Source organism: Alosa pseudoharengus, unplaced genomic scaffold (genome assembly GCF_046254945.1).
Source record: "Alosa pseudoharengus isolate Yale_2024_CS ecotype anadromous, Long Island Sound unplaced genomic scaffold, YU_APseudo_1.1 YU_APseudo_1.1_scf_12, whole genome shotgun sequence".
NCBI lineage: Eukaryota > Metazoa > Chordata > Actinopteri > Clupeiformes > Clupeidae > Alosa > Alosa pseudoharengus.
In genome coordinates, this window is record NW_027468587.1 from 14399710 (window position 1) to 14420812 (window position 21103).

The 21103-nt window shown below is 46.7% G+C and overlaps 1 protein-coding gene across 1 annotated transcript in view; it reads right to left on the reverse strand.

Moving 5' to 3' along the window:
* The window catches only part of me1 (malic enzyme 1, NADP(+)-dependent, cytosolic), a 113794-nt gene that overhangs the window by 53109 nt on the left and 39582 nt on the right, over positions 1 to 21103 (reverse strand). The window contains exon 3 of the mRNA XM_076279655.1: positions 18570 to 18719. Within this exon, the coding sequence (XP_076135770.1) occupies positions 18570 to 18719 (150 nt within the window). The remainder of the gene's footprint in view (positions 1 to 18569; positions 18720 to 21103) is intronic.

Consider the following 21103-nt stretch of genomic DNA (forward strand, 5'->3'; position numbering starts at 1 on the left):
AACCCCTGGGGCAGATGTGCACATGGGCTGTGAGTGGGAAGATGCTGGCAGGACAGGCGCGTCAGTGGGAGTTTTGAAGAGCCAATGGAAGAATCTAGCATGAGCTAGACAAACACTGCAATCTCTCTCTCTCTCTCTCTCTGCTTTTTCCTTTCTCTTGATGCCTCTCCCTTTCTTCTTTCATTCTTCATGCTTAACATTCTCTTTTTCCTTACTTTCCTCCCTCTCTACTTCCAGACTGATATCAACACCTCTGTTTGGGCATATTCCCAAGGCTTGCTTCTCACTCTCACTCTCACTCTCACTCTCACTCTCACTCTCACTCTCACTCTCACTCTCACTCTCACTCTCACTCTCACTCTCACTCTCACTCTCACTCTCACTCTCACTCTCACTCTCACTCTCACTCTCACTCTCACTCTCACTCTCACTCTCTCTCTCTCTCTCTCTCTCTCTCTCTCTCTCTCTCTCTCTCTCTCTCTCTCTCTCTCTCTCTCTCTCTCTCTCTCTCTCTCTCTCTCTCTCTCTCTCTCTCTCTCTCTCTCTCTCTCTCTCTCTCTCTCTCTCATACTGTGTGTGTACACACACACACACACACACACACACACACACACACACACACACACACACACACACACACACACACACACACACACACACACACACACACACACACACACACACACACACACACACACACACACACACACACACACACACACACACACACACACACACACACACACACACACACACACTCTCTCTCTCATATCAACCCACACACACACTCACACATACACATGTACATACATACACACATACATACTTTGTCTGCCTCTCTTCTCTTTCCCCATCATCCAAGGCAGAGTACAGACACAGCCCCCCTTCCTCCCTCAGTGGTCACTCCGAGCGCCAGCGACCAGTTGAGTTGCCCGCGCTGCAAAGGATCACGTTTCTACTCCTGCTGAACCGCCTGCCCTTTTCCATAAAACCTGGCCAGCCGAGATGAACACCGCCACTGACCTCGGAAAAACCCAGAACACCTATCCGCCACAGTCATCTACCATTACCCCCCCGCCCCTAGTCTGCTTGACTCAAATGAGACTATTATCGCAAATGAGACTATCCCCATCTTAGAAAACACACACACACGCACACGCACACGCACACGCGCACGCGCACACGCACACGCACACGCACACGCACACGCACACAGCAAGGAATGTTATGTGTGCTGTGTGTCTGTCTGAAGAACAAATATGCTCTCTGAAGTGGCTAAAAATGGCACAAAGAGGAACTCGTTTTGAAAACCGGGTGTGTATGGTGTACGCAAAAGGGTAACCACCCAAATGACCAGTCTTTATAGCCTTTCAACTACTTTGAAGTATTTTTCCCCAGAAAAGCACATCAACCCAAGGGATGGTCAGCCACTGCATCTACAGTGCAGAGCATTCCAAACTGAACAACTGGATTCAGGATTCCTGCTGATTATGGAAAGGATAAGACAAAAGATTAATTCCGAAATTCACTACTTTTTTCTACTATTTTTTTTTCGCTGTTATAATTCAGCCTTCTTTTACAATTTCTCATTTTCTATGATCTTTTTCTAAAACCATTGGGAACTAACTTGCATGATAATCCAATATTAATAAACTAGCCCTCCCTTGCATTCCCTTGCATTGCATGTCAGATCTGGAACCAGATCAACTCTAGGATTCCAGTGCTGTGACAGGAATTGAGGATTGTATTCATGCCGAATGAGTGTCATTCCCATCACCATAAATGCAGTAACAGGAAGGAGTTTGTCAGCAACAAAGGATTCCGAGCTTGTGAAGAGAAGAGCAGCCTTGAGTGAGTCCGCAGGCATGATGGTGTGAGCGAGCCAGCCAGACAGGGATGGAGCAAGCTAGTGCAGGGAGAGAGACAGAGAGACAGAGAGAGAGAGAGAGAGAGAGAGAGAGAGAGAGAGAGAGAGAGAGAGATAGAGAGTGATAGACAGACAAAGAGACAGAGAAAGAAAACAGAGACAGAGAGAGGGAAAAAGAGAGAGACAGAGAAAGATAGAGAGAGTCCTTAGGCCCGCCTGTGAGAGATCCTGCCAGCAATCTAGCAGAACGCGAGAAAGAGTCTAGACGGGGAGGGGAGTCGGGTTACAGCAGCTTACATAAGTATGGAGGCCTGCAGCCCAGTGTTACTGTAGCAGCAGCAGCAGCTTACATAAGTATGGAGGCCTGCAGCCCAGTGTTACTGTAGCAGCAGCAGCAGCCTACATAAGTATGGAGGCCTGCAGCCCAGTGTTACTGTAGCAGCAGCAGCAGCCTACATAAGTATGGAGGCCTGCAGCCCAGTGTTACTGTAGCAGCAGCAGCAGCCTCAGCCTCTCTGCTAAAGGCATCAGCCAGTCAGGCTCCTCACAGTGACCGCGGTGACGGCAGCGGCGGCGGCTGTAGCATCCGCCCCGAAGCAGCGCAGGAGCGCAGGACGGCGCCTCCGTCCAGTGGACCACCTCTGTCCACCATTCTTTCTATCAATTAGAGAGGAACTCAAGACGAAACACATCTAGCCAATGCACTGGCCTCCTCTCTCCTCTCCCACTGCCGTCTCCAGCCTTGGCATTGATTTGCACATAAGTGGCGTGTATTAGTGTAAACACCATGCTGGGCGTGTGCTGGGTCATTAGGGAGACAGAGCTCACATAGCATAGCATCAGAGCACCGGGCTGGACCAGTGTGCACCACTGGAAAAAATGCACGAGCCCAATAGCAGCCGGCTGGGATGGCCATGGCCAGTATTGCCAGAGTCGAATCTGGACAAAAGAGGTTCATGCCTCAGCTGCCATCTCTCTGTTCCCAGTGGGCCGATCTCTTTCTCTGAGGACAATAAACTGAGAGCACCATGAAAATGGGAGACAAGTCGAGAAATATGACCACGTCATTAAACACAGCATGCGCATGAGTGATTTGTGAGGAAACACTCTCCCGAAAAGGTCTGACCATTATACAATGCCCCCAACAATCCATGATTCATAGCTATTGGGTAGTTTTAGTCATGGTTGCTTCAGCTTCAGTTTGCTTTTTCAATAGTGCCGGTAACCTTTACAACTCATTTGTAAATGCGTTGAGAGGCACAGAAAGTCTTCACTTTAGATGAGCTCACAAAACATCTGTAACTTACCACTTGCAACTTCCGATGATGATGAACAAACCATTTACTAATTGTTCACAAATGCTTAAAGGCACACTATGCAGGTTTTTTAGATTAATATGCAAGTTTTTTAGCTTAATTTACCTTCATTTAACAGCTTCAGAGTCATTGGAATGGGTACTGTATATGACTTTTTTCGGGTTGAATGGTGGCCGTCTCGCTTCCCCCTAGCACCTGTGAGCGGAAAAACCACCCTTGCAACTGTGGGCCGGCGGGCCGACAGCCTCAGTGTCAGGAAGTATAGCTAGTGTAGCGAATTGCTTTACTGCATTCAAATACACATACACGCCAGGCATCGGCTAGAAAAAGGTAGCGATGGAGTTTCTCAGACATTCGTCATGACAGAGCCAGCGAAAAAAAAGCAAAAAACAAAATTGCCAATACTGCATAGTTTACCATTAATAAGTAGTTATTATGAAGTGTTACCTAATGTGAATATGTCTTATGTTGCATGCCTCATGCTTTGTCTTAATTAAATGTTTTAACTAGTCAGTCTTGATAGGATTATAACTCGAATACAAAAAACATAACAAGTCTGAGTGTGTCTTTCATATATAAAGCAGTCGGGGGTAAAGGACAAAGTCGTCCATCATCTGGATGGCCTTTGACCTCTGTGTTGGACTTCCTGTCTCCGCATTCCACACTAGCGTGAGCCTGACACTGCGAGACTAAATCAGAGCCCTCTCTCCCGGGGCTGTGCAATAGATATGAGGTCTCAATACAACACAAACACGGGACGGGGTTTTCCACAGATACGGCGCTTCCCACTGAGCATGCCCGCTGAGCAAGCCCACTGAGCCCTGTACTACAGATAGGTGACGATGGACAAAGCCAGGTCCGTGTAGGATCTCATCAGATCGGATCAGCTCCATCAAAGGAGGGGGGTCCAAAGATTCCAAGTCTCTGACTGCGTGTTGCACAGCGGTGGTCGGAGGCGGCTATTAACTGGTGCAGACTCTGTCACAGCCAATCAGATCAGATCAATGGAAATGGGTCAGTTCAATGTGGTTTTATGTCAGGTAAACAGGACCATTAACAGTACACGTTGTCTCAGCAACTGGGCCAAAGCCAGAGCAAGCACATACTGTATATGATGGCAGGAGTGGGACGGTCAAAACAAGAAGAGGAAAAAAGGAAGAAACCTGATCAGAACCCAGTTCAGAAGGGGTGGTGTGTGTCTGTGTGTATGCATGCATGTGTGTGTGTTTGTTTGTGTGTGTGTGTGTCAGTGCGTATGTCTACAGTAGTGGCCATCAGACCAGTAACAGGCCGAACAAGGTGGCTTTTACTCCACAAGGGTTAGAAACATTTCACTCCATGGTGTCCACCTCGTAAAACTCCAAGGCAGCCTTTTCATGCTCATGGCATGGCCCTGAGGAATGTTCCAGCAAACAGGCTGTGACATCATCACTCTCTCCAAGAGCATGCATGACTCTCTGACTCTCCCTTTAGGTTTGCAGGAATAGGCGGCGTGCATCAAGAGGCCAAACGCAAACACAAGACCTGCTGGTGGAATCCTCAGGTCAGATAGGTTACGGGGACGCTGGCGAGACACGCCGCTCCGTCTGGCATCATGTTTTTGTTTGTATTTATGTAATGTTCGTAATTTTATGTAATTTTCTGTTATTTCTTTGTATTTATTTTTCTAGTTAAATGTAATCACTCTTTATTTATGTTATTTTCGATCGTTTTTGTGTTATTCTTAGTCCTTTTTTCTGATTAACAAACTCGGCTGACACCATCAACGTCAAGTTAACGTTGGGCTGATGAGCGCCTTGGCTAGCCTGCCTTATGTCTCTGAAGTCCCTCATCCATCCGTGACGCTGCACATCCAATGTCTGGACGGAGGGATTGCTCAGCAAGGGTGCCTAACTTCAATCTGCAAGAGATCTGCAGCTGCCTCGACCACCGAGTTGCGGCTGACATGCGAGCTGCCATGCTAGCATCTCATTTTTATTTATTTTATTTATTAATTTGTTTGTTGTATGTCTTGGTGTCACGGGTACGCTGGCGACTACGCCGCTCCGTCCGGCATCTATTGTCTTTGTTAGTCTGTGTCAATGACAATATCTTATATGTGGAGCGCTTTGGGTTGCACTCTGTGCATGTTAAATGCGCTATACAAATAAATCTGACTTGACTTGACTTGACTAGATAAAGTGCACCATGACACTGTCGCCATGGACACCAACAAAACAGATAAACACATGCATGCTTAACCTCCAGTAGCCTAATTAGACAGCGTTTGCCTATGATTTCAGCAAAGTTTTCTGCAAAGGAGGGGAGGCAACATTTTCCAGTCTTAAAAACAACCAAAAAACAGCCTCCTTTCTCCTCCCTGCCTCACTCTCTCCATCTTTCTCTCCCACACTCTGCCTCTATTACCCTTCAGAAGTAATGGCAGCTCAGTAGGCCGTGTCTGCTCTCACTAGACTTCAATGGATGATGAACAATAGCCAAACCAGAGCCTACAAGCAACAGCCATCCATCCTCTGGCTCTGAGCATTTCTCGATTGAAATAACAAGGCCAAAGAGCATTGTGGTGGAAAGCGGGTGTGGTTTCGCTGGGCCTCCTCAAGCTTGTGGACCACCGTCTGTGATGACCCCAGCTACTTTTCTTTGGTGAGCCTGTCAAAAGGCTGCGATCATGGAAGCATGTTCCCACAGATGAACAGTGAAATGAATCATGTTTGTCAGTGATTCATGTCGAGGACTTCCCACCAGGGACCTGTGTAATAGTTTGAGGAGATTCATCAGCTTTTTTTTCTCGCCCATAAAGACGTTATGAAACACCCCTCGATCTCAAACAAGGGGGTTTTCCCACACACAGAGAGAGAGAGAGAGAGAGAGAGAGAGAGAGAGAGAGAGAGAGAGAGAGAGAGAGAGGATGGTGGGAAAGAAGGATCAAATTGCCCGCAGATTTCGGTTATTGACATGAAGGCTTTTAAGAGGCCTCTTGGCTCGAAAGCTTTTTCCACAAGGAGGAGAATCAGCAAGCCTCTGACACTGATAGTGCAACCACAGCACAGAGGGTCCACAGAGAGCAGGAAGGACACACCTCGTGGCCAAGAACTGGTGACAAAGTCCCACAGTGTCATGCAGACAGGTGCATGCCGTAGGTACTAAACCTGACAGAAGGAATCGAAACCAGGGAAGAGTTAAAAAAATAACAATAAATGATGAGGAAAAAGGGAGGGTATTTCATTGGTTATTAAGCAGGGCTTGGCATCGTAAATCCATTCCCAAAACTATTAAAAAGTCACTCTTTTAAAGCGAGTCTAAAACTTGCCAAACGCGGATCGTTCGATTCCGACTGAGTTTCAGAGACTCAGGGACTACCTGCAGTGACCATTAGTGGTCTAAGGTACAGGAGGAGATGAAGTGCTGACCTGGAGCAGAATTATGTCTCATTTTCTCCTTGTTTCCCCAGTATTAATCCAACACAAGTATGAGCCATTGTTTCCTAACACGCAACTATGGAAAGTTCTTAAAATAGTATTAGAACAGGATTGATTCCATTTGGAAAGGAATACATTTCCACATGTGATAAATATTGCGCTCAGCCTATTTTAACTATCCCCCCTCTTTCTTTCTCTTTCCTTCATCCCCCCTCTCTGTTTCTCTCTCTCTCTCTCTGTGTGTGTGTGTGTGTGTGTGTGTGTGTGTGTGTGTAAATTCATATGTGTGTGTGGGTGTCTGTGCATGGGAAAGGGTGTGTGTGTGTGTGTGTGTGTGTGTGTGTGTGTGTGTGTGTGTGTGTGTGTGTGTGTGTGTGTGAAAAAATATATAGAAAGAGTGATGGAAAGTGGGTGGGAAGGGTGTGTGTGTGTGTGTGAGAGTGAGTGTGTGTGTGTGTGTGTGTGTGTGTGTGTGTGTATGTATGTGTGTGCGCGCATCATGAATAATCCTTGCAGACTACACTATCTCTGGTTTTATGGCTTGAGTACCAGACACCATCTCTCTCCCACGCTGACAGCATGAGTGCTGAAGTCCAAGTGTCCTCTTTGCCCAGTGGTCCTCAGACAGCAAATCACTGCTCACTGTATCATCACACAGACAGAACTTATAAACACACGCAACAGCATAAAGGTCATCATCAGATCGCCCCTCAACTCAAAAAGCTTTAGAAACGATCACAGACTTTTATGTGAGACCGTAAACACCATTACGAAAGCTTGCTGGGCTGAGACCAGTATTCATAGTTCCAACTGTCACCAAGGCATCTCCTGAAGTAGCCAACGTTCCTGACTTCAATCATTTTAAGTGTGCAGCTTATGCATAAAGTGGGCTGCGGCGTTTGTAGGCTACATCCAATCTGATATCAGCCGCTTTGGTTCCCTGCCTCGCAATAAGTCCAGGAACATTGTAACTCTCGCTGATACTGAAAAGATGACTTGGCCGGTTCTTTGCCTGGCTACACTCTCAGGGAAAGCACAGAGGCAGTAGGGGAGAGAAGAAATCCTCCCCAAAGTCAAATATAAGTCAAAACTTTTACAAACTAAATCTGCTATTAAAACAACACATAGGGAGAGGTTGAACGCAGCTGTTGGTGTCTGAGCGCAAAGACCAGGTGAAGAGTGCGTTTATGCGCGGCCATGCTTTTCATAGTTCCCTCTGATGGCTTGGCTTTATCTCCAGCCGCACTAACACAGGTGCAGCTTCGCTTCATGTCACTGGTGCCATCTGCTCTGGAATCTGCGGTGCACTGTCTGCTGTCGCTAGCTACAAAGCATAGTCTCCAATTAGGCTAATCACCGCTAATGGTGTACTTGGCCTCTATAAATCCCTTATATGGAGAAAAATGGAGGATGACGACAGGGCAATTTTGCTGGTATGTGGCAGCGGTCGTTCCGTTCCTCTCCAAGTAAAAGTCAAAAAGGAAATGGAAAAAATGCAAGCTATGGTCTTGAGGTTATCTTTCTGTTCAAAGAGCTGGAGTTGAACCTTACAGCATAAAAGCTGACAGTAACCATGTCAGAAAAGATTTGTCAGTTACCGGGGCTTGCCATGACATAACTGTGACAGATTTCAAAATGCCTAATGCTATATGGTTAGGGCTTATAGCATAATTCTAACCCAGTTATGGGTTACTGAGATAACTAATAGCAGTTTAGTTATTATACGGCTCTTAAGGGAGCTGCTGGAAGTTCCATTGAATTGAATGCTGCGTGTTGGGCTCCTGTTCGTTCTGTCAGAATGTAATTTCCTTAACTGCAGGTTACAGTACATTATCCCTTACATAATATCCGCTGACAAGTTTATGTGACTGCAGTGATGGAGGGAGCAAGTACGGTGTTCCCAAAATGCCCTGGTGCTTTAGTGATACATCACCATGGACTAACTGTTCTAAGCTACGTTTTGCTCTCATTTATAATCACTATAATACCGTCTGTAAGGGTAAATACAATATTTTACAAACTACCATCTTTAGTAAACCCTTAAGAAGAACACCTTGATAGAGGATATAGCAACCATCCGAATCATCGAATCTGCAAAATTCAGATCAATGGTCAATTCCTACATGTTAGGAGAAGCTGCAGTTTCATCTCAGACTTTATGTGTAAAGCCGCCCAAATATCAAATCGCTTTCAACAATGAGGCGTGCAAAATCAGATATTGATCAGGCTAAAAAACAGACCAAGACCTGGCTACTATTAAAAAGGTGTAATACGCAAACACTGGCATGTCCTTCAATGTGACCCAGCTCTCAATGAATCTGAACCTCCACTGCTTATATCTAGATGCTTCCGCACCATAAACAACAGCCTTGTTCATTCTGATGTGAAAACCAAGGGGGTAAGCGAACGTTCGGAAAGCGTACCACCTATAAGAGGCTCTGACTGTACGTACACACCCCCGCCAACTTGAGCTTCCAAAGAAGCTTGGGTCGCCCTGTCAAGGACGCTTTAAAAAAGTACTGTACAGGGAAGCTTTGGACACTTTGGCCGCTCTGACGTGGCAGCATTCTACGTTCGATCATGCTCTATCTTACTACTTTATTTAAAGATTGGTTGCTGATCGTTGGTCGCTGATCCGCATCATAGCTCATTACCATAAAGTTGACCAACTTTCTGCTTGAAGTCGCTCAAGACGCCCAAAACGCGACGCCGACGGATTTGCCGCTTCTTGCAGCTGAGAGAAGCCGGCTTCCATTGAAAATGAATGACTTCCTGAATCTTTGGAAGCTCAAGTCGGCAGCGGTGTGTAGGCTACGTACAGTGAGGCTAATAAGGCTTTACCTGGAGTTAGCATTCCCGTTCATTTTGACATCACTTTAACAGCAAATAACTTTACATCTGAAGCGTTTTAAGCCTTCATATGAACCATTTCTATTTCCAGAGAATTACAACATTGTGTGACTGGCATAAATGCCTTGTAGCTCACATTACGGCTCTTTGCTATGCAAATCAATGCTAAAATGATGTCATGAACATGCGACTTTCAGTCGCACATGAGAGAAGTAACCATATTCTCTGGATAAGAAACTCCAAGGCAGTCTAAGGAAAAGTCCACGGGTAAGCTATTTAGGAAAGCATTGAGGGAAAAAAAAACAATTAAGTGATGTTTTGTTGGGTTGGCACTATATCGGAACAAATCACCTACCAAAAGCTGCTCTCGAACTCGTATCACTCTGCACGTTATCAATTTTCCTAGTGCGGCTACCAGACTACTTACTGTGTTTCAGTCCATTGCTTAACATCACAGGTTATTACTCAACTGACACTGAGGATGCGCAGTACAATAAGGCTTCACCTGGAAAAGGGGTTCAAATTGACTTCACTTGTCTCTGTTGAAGTCACATGAGGTGGCTGTGTCCAGTTCTTTAACTCTCTATGGTGAAAACCCCTTCCCCTACTTCCTGGCTTCCCAACCCATCACAAGGCTTCTACAAATATGGAAATTGTGCACAGTTTTCTTATTCCACCAACACCAGACATCCCTACTGTATGGATAACGGCCAGAATTCAAGTAGGCCTACGTGAATAGAAGACATGGGCTAATTAAAGATATTGCACTATTCTATGCATCTGACGGTGATTAAGACGACTATGGGGTATCACTGTCTTTTTCTTCCATGAAGATGCAACCTTTCATCAGAACATTAGTCATTCTTTGCACCTTTTTTAAACCAACCAAATCAAACACTGCTACTACAGTAAGTTCCCAATAAGCCCGCCAGAACTTCTCCCAGCTTCTGCCATGCACTATGTAGACCACAGATGCAAGAGAGGAGCAGTTTTAAATTTAACGGAAACAAGGCGTGGCTGCCTGTTATTTTTCTGTTTCTTAGTGATTCTGCACCAGTCATTCTTAACTCTTAACCAGCCTCATTACTACTCATTCACTAGTGTGTTTATATGGACTTCATTTAATGTATGTAATTTAATATCAGAGTGTGCCACAGTTCCATTTCATGAAGAATGAAGTCTACGCAGCACCTACAGTACACAGAGTTCTCACTGTTTCCACTCCATCTAATAAAGCTAGCTGGGCTATGATGCTAGCCGTGCCCAAAATCATGCACCAGTAATCAGTTAGGGTGGAGCACAGGTGGCAATGTCCCAGGGCACCACCATCAACCCCAATGACCCAGAACAATTCATTACCATCTACACGCATGCACAAACTGAGATCACAGCCACGGAAACTTCAGTGCACTTCATTTATGAAAAAAGAAAGGGAGGAAAAAACACACACACACACACACACACACACACACACACACACACACATCTGGAGGGCGAACCACCGAGTGCCACATCTGGACTGTGCACAAACCCGGCGCACGGTGAATTAAAACATCTGGACGATGAACTTGATGGCCACTGGCTGCCTTGGGACACCAGGGACAGGAGGGGGGAGGGTCATGGCAAGCGTAAGCTTACGCAGGAGTTTTCCACCAACCAAGTCTACTCATTTGAACTCATGCATGCAAAGCATTGATGTGACATTATGGGTAGGCGAAGGCAAACTCTGGTCCACGCCAGGGCTACAAGAATTCACATGCGATTCGATCAGCTGGTTTGCATCACACAACTGTTTTTATTTCATGTGCAGTAAAAAGGTTTTCACATCTCAGATTTACATCGCATGACTGTGACAACTCCTAAGAGCATTTGTTGGTTCCATATTTTAGAGGCTTTTTAGAGAGATCTGTTTTGTATGAACAGAGAGAAACAGTGTAAAAGATGCCAAAGACACCAAAGTGCTGCTAAGGACGTAATTGATCAGTATGAGTGTAACTAAGGTAACCAAAGGTCACTGAAAACTTGGACAACAAGCAAAAGTGAACTGAAGCTGTTGATCCACAAGGCCAGTGCCGGGCAGTGTTCCTGAGTACTGCTGTTCAGGCACATTCCCACTGATATCTTTACTTTAAACCAGCAGACAAATTGTCATGATCCAATCATAGAACTGTTGACCAACAACATTGGTCAAAAACCCATGTATCCCCCCTTAAGGCAAATTTGATAACATGCACAAATCATTTTGCAAAGAACAGAATGAGCTAGATCATCGAGTCAGGCGACATAGGCGAGTCAGGGCAATGCTCCCACAGGCTACACAACAGGCTTTGGGCTACTGTAGTTCATGTGTGAAACTCAACACACTACACGACAGGCTTTAGGCTAGTTCATGTGTGAGACTCAACACACTACATAACAGGCTTTAGGCTAGTTCATGTGTGAGACTCAACACACTACATAACAGGCTTTGGGCTAGTTCATGTGTGAAACTCACACTACACGACAGGCTTTGGGCTAGTTCATGTGTGAAACTCAAACTACATAACAGGCTTTGGGCTAGTTCATGTGTGAAACTCACACTACATGACAGGCTTTAGGCTAGTTCATGTGTGAGACTCCATCCCCCTCGTCCTCATACTCAGAGCAAGCCTCATTAACTGCCCTCCACCACTGGCCACTGGTCTCATGCGTCATCATACGCTGCTGTACCCTGCGCTGGGGTGCTGACCCATATCATAACCACTGCGGAGGATGGGATAGTCCAGACCGGGCCCGAGCATGTCAGCCGGTGTACCTAGGGATGACCCTGCGGGGCTTCACAACGCTGGACGGGCTCCTATACACACACTTACGTCCACTGATCGACCCCTTGACGGCCGCACGGCTCACAACCATTTAAAGGCTTCATCTCCACCATTCATATGTCGCTACCATGAGAGACATAAAAACTCTATTTGCACTCCTAAATTCCCAATCCCTCTTAATCTCATTACCTCACACCCGGTGTCGGTAGAAGAAATAATTCCACCAAATGAAAAAAAGAAATCTGTAAAATAACATCGTAAAAATATACACACAATAAAGTGGTGGAAGTAGAGTCCTTGCCAGTGGGGGCAACTCCATTAAGGGCTCCAGGCCTTTCCCACTCAGGTTTTATAGTTCCCCTACTTTTTTCTATAAATAAAAGAAATTTATTTAACAAAAAAAAAGGAATTTGTGTGCTGCAAGCCAGTTCCACTGATTTGTTTGGAAGGAAAATTCGGCTGTGTGCTTGATGTATCAAGAATGTGTGTGTGAGTGTGTGTGTGCGTGTGTATGTGTGTGTATGTGTGTGCGAGTGAATGTGGTCTAATGTCTGTGTGTGTGTGTGTCTGCATGTGTGTGTGCGCGTGTGTGTGTGTGTGTGTGACAGAGAGATTCATTGCCACACCTGCAGTAGTGAGCACTCCAACACCATCACACACTAATAGCATAACCACAGAGCTACATTACTGAGGTCAAACACACACACACAATCTGTCTCGTACAAACACACCAGCAGCTACACACTCGCTTTTCAATCATACACACGGGCACACACACACACACACACACACACACACACATACACATGCATAAACACATAGGCCTACCATAGTGCTATATATTTGTAGTGCCTGTGTTTCAAGTCTGCATCTCTCTGAATGAAGGCAGCCGGGACCTGGAGAGATCAAGTCAAACATACGGCGCTCCAGGGGCCCGTAAGCTTCAAAATAAGGTCTGTGTGTGTGTGTGTGTGTGTGTGTGTCTGTGTGTGTGTCTATGTGCGTATGTCCGTGTGTGTGTATGTGTGTGTGTGTGTTTTGTATGTGTCTGTGTGTCTGTGTGTGTCTGTGTGTGTCTGTGTGTGTGTCTATGTGTTTGTATGTGTGTGTGTGTGTTTTGTATGTGTCTGTGTGTGTGTGTGTGTGTGTGTGTGTGTGTGTGTGTGTGTGTGTGTTTTGTATGTGTCTATGTGGGAGTGTGTGCACGCGAGGTCCAATATAACATCTGTGCGTTCTTGGATTGCGTTGGAGACAATGCAACGCAAGCCGCCGCTAATGCGAACCAGAGTGCTGGAAATCCAAACATCTCTGAGGTGGCTGCTGTTCAGGTGCGTCGCCAGCAGGCCGAGGCTCAGTAAACAAACGGAATGAGGCTCGGCACGGGCGCAGCGCTCGACCTTCAGCACACCTCATTTACACACACTCAGGGGAGTGGGGGACAGGGCAGCCCTTACTGAGCCAAGGGGACGACAATAGGCGAGAAGATTCAGAACTCAAAAACGAATGGATCACTTTGGTAGCCTGCTTCACCTGCAGCAAAGCCTGCAGACACGAGGACCCAGCTGGAGCAGGGACGCTAGATGGGCTTCCACTCTTGGGCTTCACCGGTCACCTGGTCCTGCAGTTCCCTCCAGAGGAACTCCACCTGTCACCTGGTCCTGCAGTTCCCTCCAGAGGAACTCCACCTGTCACCTGGTCCTGCAGTTCCCTCCAGAGGAACTCCACCTGTCACCTGGTCCTGCAGTTCCCTCCAGAGGAACTCCACCTGTCACCTGGTCCTGCAGTTCCCTCCAGAGGAACTCCACCTGTCACCTGGTCCTGCAGTTCCCTCCAGAGGAACTTCACTGCCTCAAATGACCTGGCACTGTGTGTCTGTGTCTGTGTCTGTGTCTGTGTCTGTGACTGTGTCTGTGTCTGTGTCTGTGTCTGTGTCTGTGTCTGTGTCTGTGTCTGTGTCTGTGTCTGTGTCTGTGTCTGTGTCTGTGTCTGTGTCTGTGTCTGTGTCTGTGTCTGTGTCTGTGTCTGTGTGTGGATACTGTATGTGTGTATTGTGACGGCCCACGTCTCTCCTGTGCTCAGCTGCGAAACATAACTTTCAACCAGCTACAGAATCGTTACAGTATGTGTGGATGGGACTGCTATGACGGTATTACCTACTTGTCTACATCTGCAAAGGTGTACATTTCTGACTTACAGTAGCTCATGTGCTTGCACCTAGCCCCGGGGCTGCTCCCATTGTTGTCCCATTGTTGTTTATTTATCTCCTCCTGCCAACCTCATGGTGCTCCTCTCCTGCCTCATGTTCCCTTGCCGTGTCTGAGACAGTGGTTACAGCTGTAAAACCAGAGGAGGAATTGTTCTCCGCTGCTTACTCTGGCTCGTGGATCGGCCGATCGACGGCCAACAGCCCCTCAGATACTGTACGAGAGCCCAATTGTTAAAAAAGGTCCTCAAAACTCATCTGAAAGGGGAGATTAATCCCAAATGTTTTGCCACGTTCTTTGTGAGACTTTGTGTAATTTCAAACCACTCGCTCTTGGTATGCTTTGTCTTCATTTGGAGGATTCTTTCATCACAGCCCAATTCCCCAGTTTTATATGCTGGTGTAGAGTTTCACAAAAAAGACAAACAACTACATGAGATGGCAGGAGGACGCATGCTGGATTAATCAAGCCAATGTGAAATAATGTATGCATCCACTCACTCGGTGTCAGTCAAAAAGCAAAATCAAATAAATTGATTTCATTTCACCTCTAAGGCAGATTCCTGGGATATGTGGGTTGATGCGGACCACAGATTCCTCCTTCTGCTAACGCTCTCCTTGATTAGGGTGGGCTATGGGGGGGTTTAGAGGAGTGTGTGCGTGTGTGTGTGTGTGTGTGTGGGGGGGGGGGGGGATGGGGGGTTGGACGGTTGACTCAGCCTGCGCATCCATCCTAATTACACTCTCATCTTACACACTCATGGCGCAGTGTGTGGGCCAACTGTAGTTTCCATACCGTGAAGCATTCTAAACTGGACTCTTTTTAGCACGTGCGCCCTAATCAGCACAGATGGGACTGATCCAGAAGCCCACCATGTCATTACTGGGTCACAACCTTGGCCTCTCGTTCCACCTACACTACAGGCTTTCTTCTTCTAACACGACCCATTTCAGTTAATTAAGCCATGCTTCATCCTGCCACTATCATAACGGAGGTGTGCTGTTGACATTTAGCTGATGTCCCGTTGACAGGCCTCCTCTGTAATCCACACAGAATGAAAGGCCGGTGGCTCCCTCTATCGCAGTTGGTTGTAGTAGATTAGTGATCCGACACAGAGGCAACCGCAAGCCAGCAAACCCCCAAGAGGCCTCCACGGGAGCAGCCCCTGTAATGAGGTTTTCACAGGCTTGCCTATCAATTATCTCGGAGCTTCAAAAGCAAACTACAGAACTGCCTCTCTTGTCAGTGTGACCCATGTTATTACATAAGGCGCACACACACACTTTGATTTATGACTCCGCTTAGGAGAGGTACCATGGGATGTGGAAACCAGGTGAAAGTGAGGTGCATCCAAGCCGTCCGCTGGCGTCTGAAGACAAACCTGTCATCTCGTTGTACGTCAGACTGCATTTATGTAGCAGGCATGTTAGCAATAGAGACATATGTGCAGGGCTAGAATGGACTGATTTTTAGCAGTATGCTCACTGCTCAGCTACTGTCACCCTCTCGTTTTCACTGCCAGGCGTTGCATCATGGGAATTATTTTGAATTTTAAAAGTTATTTTGCTGTGAAATCAGCTGCTTCTGTTCATCTCTTCATGTGGAGCAGAGCACTGACCCTCTTTCAGTGTCTGTGTGTCACAATTAAAAAGAAAAAAAAAGTCACAAGAAACACAAACACACGATGTTTTGCGCAAATTAAGCTTAAGCAGCAACAGCAGCCCAACAGCCTGGAGCAGTGGGGCAGTCTGGGAGTGTGCCTTGTGGAATAGAGGATGGCGGCAGACGACACACACTAACCTTTGACCTATGAAACTCCAGCCATGTTATGCTTCAGTTTAACGATAACAATCTGTCATTATTAACAAGATGGATGTCTACCAGATCTTGACACGCAAGAGTCCCAGCCTGTCCAATGAGTGGTTCTTAGAAACCAGTACCTAGGCTCTCGAAAGCCCAACGGTGGTTGTTGTTTTGTTTTTTTAACAAACCGATTGATTAATTAAACAGAACAAGTAGGTTGCTCATAGTGCTAAATTATCAGCCTTTAGGCTCATAAGCATATTCCCTGATAGGTGTGAATAACTCGAAAAGTGTGATTCAGTGACTGAGCTCTTTTCTTCGTGGCTGTTACTAGCCCACTTAAAGATTAGCAAAGCGCCTCAGTTTTAGCACTTAATGGACCTTAATGGAGTGTGACCTCCAACCTCTTGGTAAGAGTAAATAATGGGGGCGTTTAGACTGCGTAGTGCGTAGGGCAGATTACACATGGCTGGCTAAGGTGGACTGAAGCCAGTAGCCCTCCAACACAGCGGCCTTTATACCTGGAAGGCAGCGATTAGCGTGCTTATCTAAGACTGCTACTCAACTCAACTCAACTGGGGTGGTCCCCCCACAGAAGCACACATGCTTAGTCTCAAACACACACACACACACACACACACACACACACACACACACACAAGCATGCACACACAAGCAAAAGCACACACTCACAAGCAAAAAAGCATGCACACACACACACACACAATAAAATATTAAACAGATCCATCAATAATGGTGCACCAATAATGGTGTAAGCAGGTTACATATGTAAAGATAAAATCACTAGGGAAAAAAAGAAAAATGCTAATTTAACACCATTGCCATAGTGGTGCATCTTCAGGTCCTTTCTCTGCCTTTGATGAGCAGACTTTATATATCAACACTTCATATGTCTGGCTGAAGAACTGGTAAATCAGAACCTCGTGGAGCCTCTGTTTCCTGTTCCAAAAAACCTCTCTACCAATCACAGCCTAGCTGCTGGAAGCATATTCTCCTCCAATTCATTCTGGGACACCGGCATGGATATAAGGTTACTCTTACAGAACAATGTCATAGGTGAAAGACATATTTTCCACATTCTTCTCTGTAATGAGGACAAGAGGGAGATGCCGTACAATTCTGTGTGTGTGTGAGTGTGTGTGTGTGTGTCTGTGTTTGTGTGTGTGTGTGTGTCTGTCTGTCCAAAATATACCGAAGATCTTTTCCAGGTCTGTAAACTTCTTGGATACAATGTAAAAAATCCAGCATTTACACCTCCCTACAAACGTCCTCACTTTTTTTGAGTGGGAATGTGTGGAGGGCTAGAAACATCAGGGGCGTATGGAGAAACCCTGAGAGTCACAGAGAGAGCAAGGACACAAACATCAGGAACATGGAGCAGATGGAGTGTGTGTGAGTGTGTGTGTGTGTGTGTGTGTGTGTGTGTGTGTGTGTGTGTGTGTGTGTGTGTCAGGGAACTACAGCTTATCAAATGGGAAGTCAAACAGGAAGATGAGCAGCGCAGAGGAGAGGAGGAGAGAGGAGAGAGGAGAGGTAGAAGAGACAGAGTAAAAGACAGAGAGTGGGAGTCTATGCAGACCTCATGGCCACGGAGTGCACACATCATTGAATCTCCCCCGTCACCTCCAGTGAAAACTCGCGCTGGCCTTGGTGATATTTACAGTCCACTCTGGACCAGCACCTGTGGTAAACATCAACTGTTTCTCCCTCGGAGCGCAGAGCAACACTAGGCCGGCCCAGTCTGGCTCGTTTGTCCGCCTTGCTCCAGGCATGTTCTCTGAGATCAGGTAGTGTTTATACTGGCAGCAGAGCTGCTACCTTCCTCATCTGACAGATGGTCTACTCCCCCCTCAATCAGGCTTGGCACAGGGTTATCAGATACACGCCATCCAACACACACACACACATACACACACACACACACATGATTTTACATTCCACAGTAGTTAGGTTTTTATTGCCTTGCGACCAAATTATGTGATGACACATGCGCTAAATAACCTGGAGATACAAGTCAGGGCTCGGCCAAACAGAGGACCCCAAAGTCTGAACTGTGTGTAGGGAAGGACAGGAGAAAACAAGAAAAAAAGAACAGAGCATAGAAGAGGAGAGAAGAGGAGAGAAGAGGAGAGGAGTGGAGAGGAGAGGAGAGGAGGAGAGCAGAGCATAGAAGAGAAGAGGAGAGGAGAGAGGAAAGGAGAGGAGAGGAGAGGAGAGGAGAGGAGAGGAGAGGAGAGGAGAGGAGAGGAGAGGAGAGAACTCATAGACGTGTCTGTGTGACTGACCTGGGTCTCCTGAAGGTCAGGCCGTACATCTGGCAGGCCAAGCCCACGGTGGGGGTGTAGACGATGGGCATGAAGCGCTCGATGTCTGATGTCAGCACCCTGTAGAAGAGCTTCTCGTTGCGATCCTGGAGCCCCATCAGAAACACATACCTGAGGAGATGGACAGCAGAGAGAGAAGAGAGGGAGAGAGAAGAGAGGGGGAGAGAAGAGAGGGGGAGAGAGGGGGGGGTGAAGGGGTACATGAAGAAAGGTTCATGAAAATGGGAGGTAAAGGAAGAGATGGGAAAAGGGATAGTGAAATGGAGAACAGAAGAAAAAGTGTGAGAGAGAGAGAGAGAGAGAGATGAAGGGAGCAAATGAGAAGAGGTGAGAGGTAGAGAGGGATACAAAGGGAGAGGAAGACAAACAGAGAGAGGAGAGAGAAAAGAGGAGGAACCATGTGTGAGTTTAAAGACATCCTGTACCACACCACTCTCACTATCTAGCATTCATCATGTGCTGAATGACAGTTTTATGTGTAATGACTATATGATTATAAATAGATCTACAGCCTGTGTACGTATATAGATCTACAACACGTGTACGTACAGAGCAGGCATCATTAAACAACTTTGTCGTCTGTCCATATGCTCGAGGTGATGTGATCTGCGGAACAGACACAGGCTGATAGCGCGTGTTTTGACAGCCTGTTATTCCACGCCGACCGTCTGAGCGTCCAGAGCGAGAGGGAGAGCCGCGACGGAGAGAGGCGGCGGGCGGAAAGACAAGCACCGGGAGAGCTGGGTGCTCCGTGAGTCATCCGCGACACCAGCTGAGCCAGATGGGAGACATTCCAGCGTCCAGAGCCCGTCCATCTTATCCGTCGGGGACGAAGCAGGCATGTAAACACAGACTGCTGGACCCACAGGCTCTGGGGCTGCCAGCAGGACAGGCCAGAGACAGGCCGGGGTCAGAAACAGCCCAGGTCAATGACAGGAGACGGAGGAGGCCGAGAGGCCGAGGGTGAGAGGATCCCAAGGGCTCATTTGTAAGTGACCACGTGCTGATGGCTGCATGTTGTATGTTAATTGCTGGGTAGGGTTTCTGGTTGCTTATGTTTCGAATGCTTGGAAAAATATACAGCATGCACACACACACACACACACACACACACACACAGGCACACACACAGGCACACACACAGGCACACACACAGGCACACACACAGGCACACACACACACACACACACAAACAAAGAAAAGCCCTCAGAGATCTCAGACACAAGCGCCTTGTTGCAGCCGAAACAGTCAAGGGCATGAGAGTTTGCATACGAGCCGAATTAACAAGAGCCACGTCACCTTTCCATTCATGACACTGAAAACTTTCCATGTGAGCCAGAGTATAATGTCCCACTTGTTTAGATAATGAAAAACATGCCCCCCACCTCCTCACCCCTACCTCCCCACCACACACACACACACACACACACACATACACACACACACACACACACCTTACTCCTGCCATGGTGATGATTTGATAGAAGGTGTTTACAATATCTTTCCAAATAAAAAAGCCACCTCCCAAGTAGTCACTCAAAAAACCTCCCAATGTGAACCTAACAGCTATGTTCCTATCACACTGCCATCAAACTAATGCACAGGCTTTGCTGGTGCGTATGCTTCTAAGTTCAGAGACTCTATGCGTAGCCGTTAGCTTCACTGTGTATTGACTGTAACACAACGGAACACTGGATCATTCACAGATGCGGTTTTATTTCTGCCTTCAAGGCCATGTCAACATACGACATCTTCATAGTTTATTTCGGGCTATATAATCATAATTCCTGGATTCAAAAACACAGGAAAGCAACCGAAGAATATTCAGATACTCCAAAAGCACTGTATGGAGAGACTGTCCTCATCAACAAGTTAACATCATAGTCCAATGAAGTAATTGCCAATAAGGCATGTTCAAACGTTACCTTTCTTTGTCTGGATTAGGTTTTGGAAGAAACTGTGTTGTACTTTAGACAGTTTTCTCAGTCGTACTGCTAACGGGCTCTGCTTCTCCCATACCCATCTAGTGCACTCAAGTGAACTCGTTAATGTTGGTTTTGATTGGTCCAGCCCTAGGAGATTTGACAAATGAGGGCCATTAGAAAAATTCAGTACAGCAAACCCCTAACAGGTGTTCTGGAGCAGGGAGAGACGGAAAACACCCACTAAAGGGGTTCCCCTGCTGCAGGATTATGAAACCCTGCTAGAACTTACAAGCTGTGAATAGCAGTCCTCTACAGAACCCCAATGTGTTTCTGAGTGGGCCACAAAACCAGACTTGAAGTTCCGGAATCCAATTCCCGATAATGAGGTAGAATGTCAGCTCATGGAGCGCTCTGTTAAAGCAGCTATAGGGCTCATGTGTCTTGGCATCGAGTGGCAGTGAGCCCAGAGTGGGGTCTGTTAAAGCGACTCCAGTGGTGGTGGTTGTTGCCATTCAGTGGCATTCGGTCCATAGAGAGCTCTGTTGGAGGAGCTAGTGGCTGCCATTCTTG